The sequence below is a fragment of the Sinocyclocheilus grahami genome, unplaced genomic scaffold, assembly GCF_001515645.1.
Source record: "Sinocyclocheilus grahami isolate Dianchi unplaced genomic scaffold, SAMN03320097.WGS_v1.1 scaffold2885.1, whole genome shotgun sequence".
Taxonomy (NCBI): domain Eukaryota; kingdom Metazoa; phylum Chordata; class Actinopteri; order Cypriniformes; family Cyprinidae; genus Sinocyclocheilus; species Sinocyclocheilus grahami.
Genome location: NW_015508060.1, coordinates 2971 through 4723, shown reverse-complemented (window position 1 = coordinate 4723; position 1753 = coordinate 2971). Strand labels below are relative to the sequence as shown.

Genomic DNA, 1753 nt, shown 5'->3' with positions numbered 1-1753 from the left:
GGACAGCACAGCTCCAGTGATCACAGCTGCTCTCATTCGCACCGGTAGCAGCGTGTAGATGATGTAGATGAAGAACACCGTCCACCATATCCCTTCAGACACACTGGGTGGATCCACCATCAACAAGCCAAACACCTGCACCACGACTAACACTGCCATGAGCAAATAGCTCACAATCCACATGTAGTCCTGGTGGAAGCCGTTTCTGTTACACACCACCATCAAGGCTAAGAACAGGCCCATGGCTACGGAGAGCACCGAAGCGAATGCCACGTCTGGTGGACCTTGAACGCAGTGGAACGCCAGCATAACCCCGCAAACCACAACCAGGACCCCCATGAGCATCGTAAGAGAGCTCTGGTTGAGCCTGAAGAAGTACCGCTGATACAGTCGTTCGAGCTTGGCCGACTTGAACTTCTTGGACTGAAAAACGTGAGCCAGACGCAACAAGCAAGTCAAAAAACACCTGTCGGGAACCTTCCTCTCCTCTCCGCCATCATCGGGGTCCTCAGCATCTTTCGTTTGCCTCGTCTCAGAATCTTCAAACGCCAGGTCCACGGCTCTCAGGCCCACATCACCCTTCCTGCCATAATGGTCCTCTTGCCAAACACAGCGTGTGCTGAAGTTGCTGCTGGTGGCGCCCCCTGCTGCACAGGAGTAGTGCTGCGAAGGGGGCTCCATAGACTCGGGGTCCCGTAGACAGCTCATGTAGCGTGGGTTGCACAGGGACGAGCCCCTTTTACACCTTGATTTCCTGCCATTGCGCTCACCCCATGCCGTCTTATGGTTGTCCACTCTTGCAGCTTTAAAGCCATTGACCCAAGACATTCTGAAAACAAAAAGAAGGTCCATAAGAACAGAATACCTGCTTAAATATAAGTAAATAAATATTTTATTTAATTAGAGATATCAGCATCAAAGGATATATAAATGTCAAAAATAATAAAAAAATAATATACACAATTACTTACTACAACTTACTACAAATCAACTATACAAAATATTTTCTTAGAAACTCTTTAGAAGAGTTTCTAAAAAATATAACTGACACTATAATTGTTGGCCTTCCCTCTTCTTATCTAAATTTTTTAAACAATACTGAATCCCCATGCTTTTCCTACATAACCACACAATTGATATTTGTCTATAAAATAAATTTCAAGCATTTAAGCATACGTTTTAGATCAAAAGGTTTTTAGAATCATGAGAAGCAAAGTCGGTCAACTGTGTTTAAACTTTTAACTGGTAGCGTATTTACACAGTGAAAGCTGCCAAGTTGTTTAGCGAGGTCGACTTACCTGTGTGGCTTCCCCTTTGTGTGGTGGCACTGCTCTCTTTAGCAAGGCACTGCATTTACTCTAGTGTAGAGAGATAATATTACCAGCATTTTTCTCAGCACAGGGCTTGTCAAGTTCCGCGACACCCACTTAAGCACAGGGTCAACAGAAAATCCTTGTATAGCGCCAAGATTTCTGCATCTCTCAGCCACCTGAGTCTGCTGGTACAATACAAATAGAGCACATGCAGCATGAGTGAAGCGTGAAAATGAAAAAGGCACAAGACAAACCTCTCAGTGTCTAATTACTGCTAATAACTTTCGCTAATAGCTGTTGCTGAATTCGCTGTTGACATTAATATTAATTTATTCATGATTATGCCTCAATAGGTTAGTAAAGAGTTGATTTCGAGCTGTAATTAACCAGCGTTTCTGCTTTCTCAGAAATGTTTAAAAAGCAAATTTAAAAAGCTGAAA

General features: G+C 43.6%; 1 protein-coding gene across 1 annotated transcript in view; it reads right to left on the bottom strand.

Moving 5' to 3' along the window:
* Positions 1 to 1493, bottom strand: part of LOC107575782 (adenylate cyclase type 6-like) — a gene marked incomplete at its 3' end in the record, with an annotated part of 28286 nt that extends 26793 nt beyond the window's left edge. The window contains exons 1-2 of the mRNA XM_016262110.1: positions 1299 to 1493; positions 10 to 829 (exon numbers count right to left, since the gene is read on the bottom strand). Coding sequence (XP_016117596.1) covers positions 10 to 828 — 819 coding nt within the window. The remainder of the gene's footprint in view (positions 1 to 9; positions 830 to 1298) is intronic.
* Between the last annotated feature and the right edge of the window lie 260 nt (positions 1494 to 1753).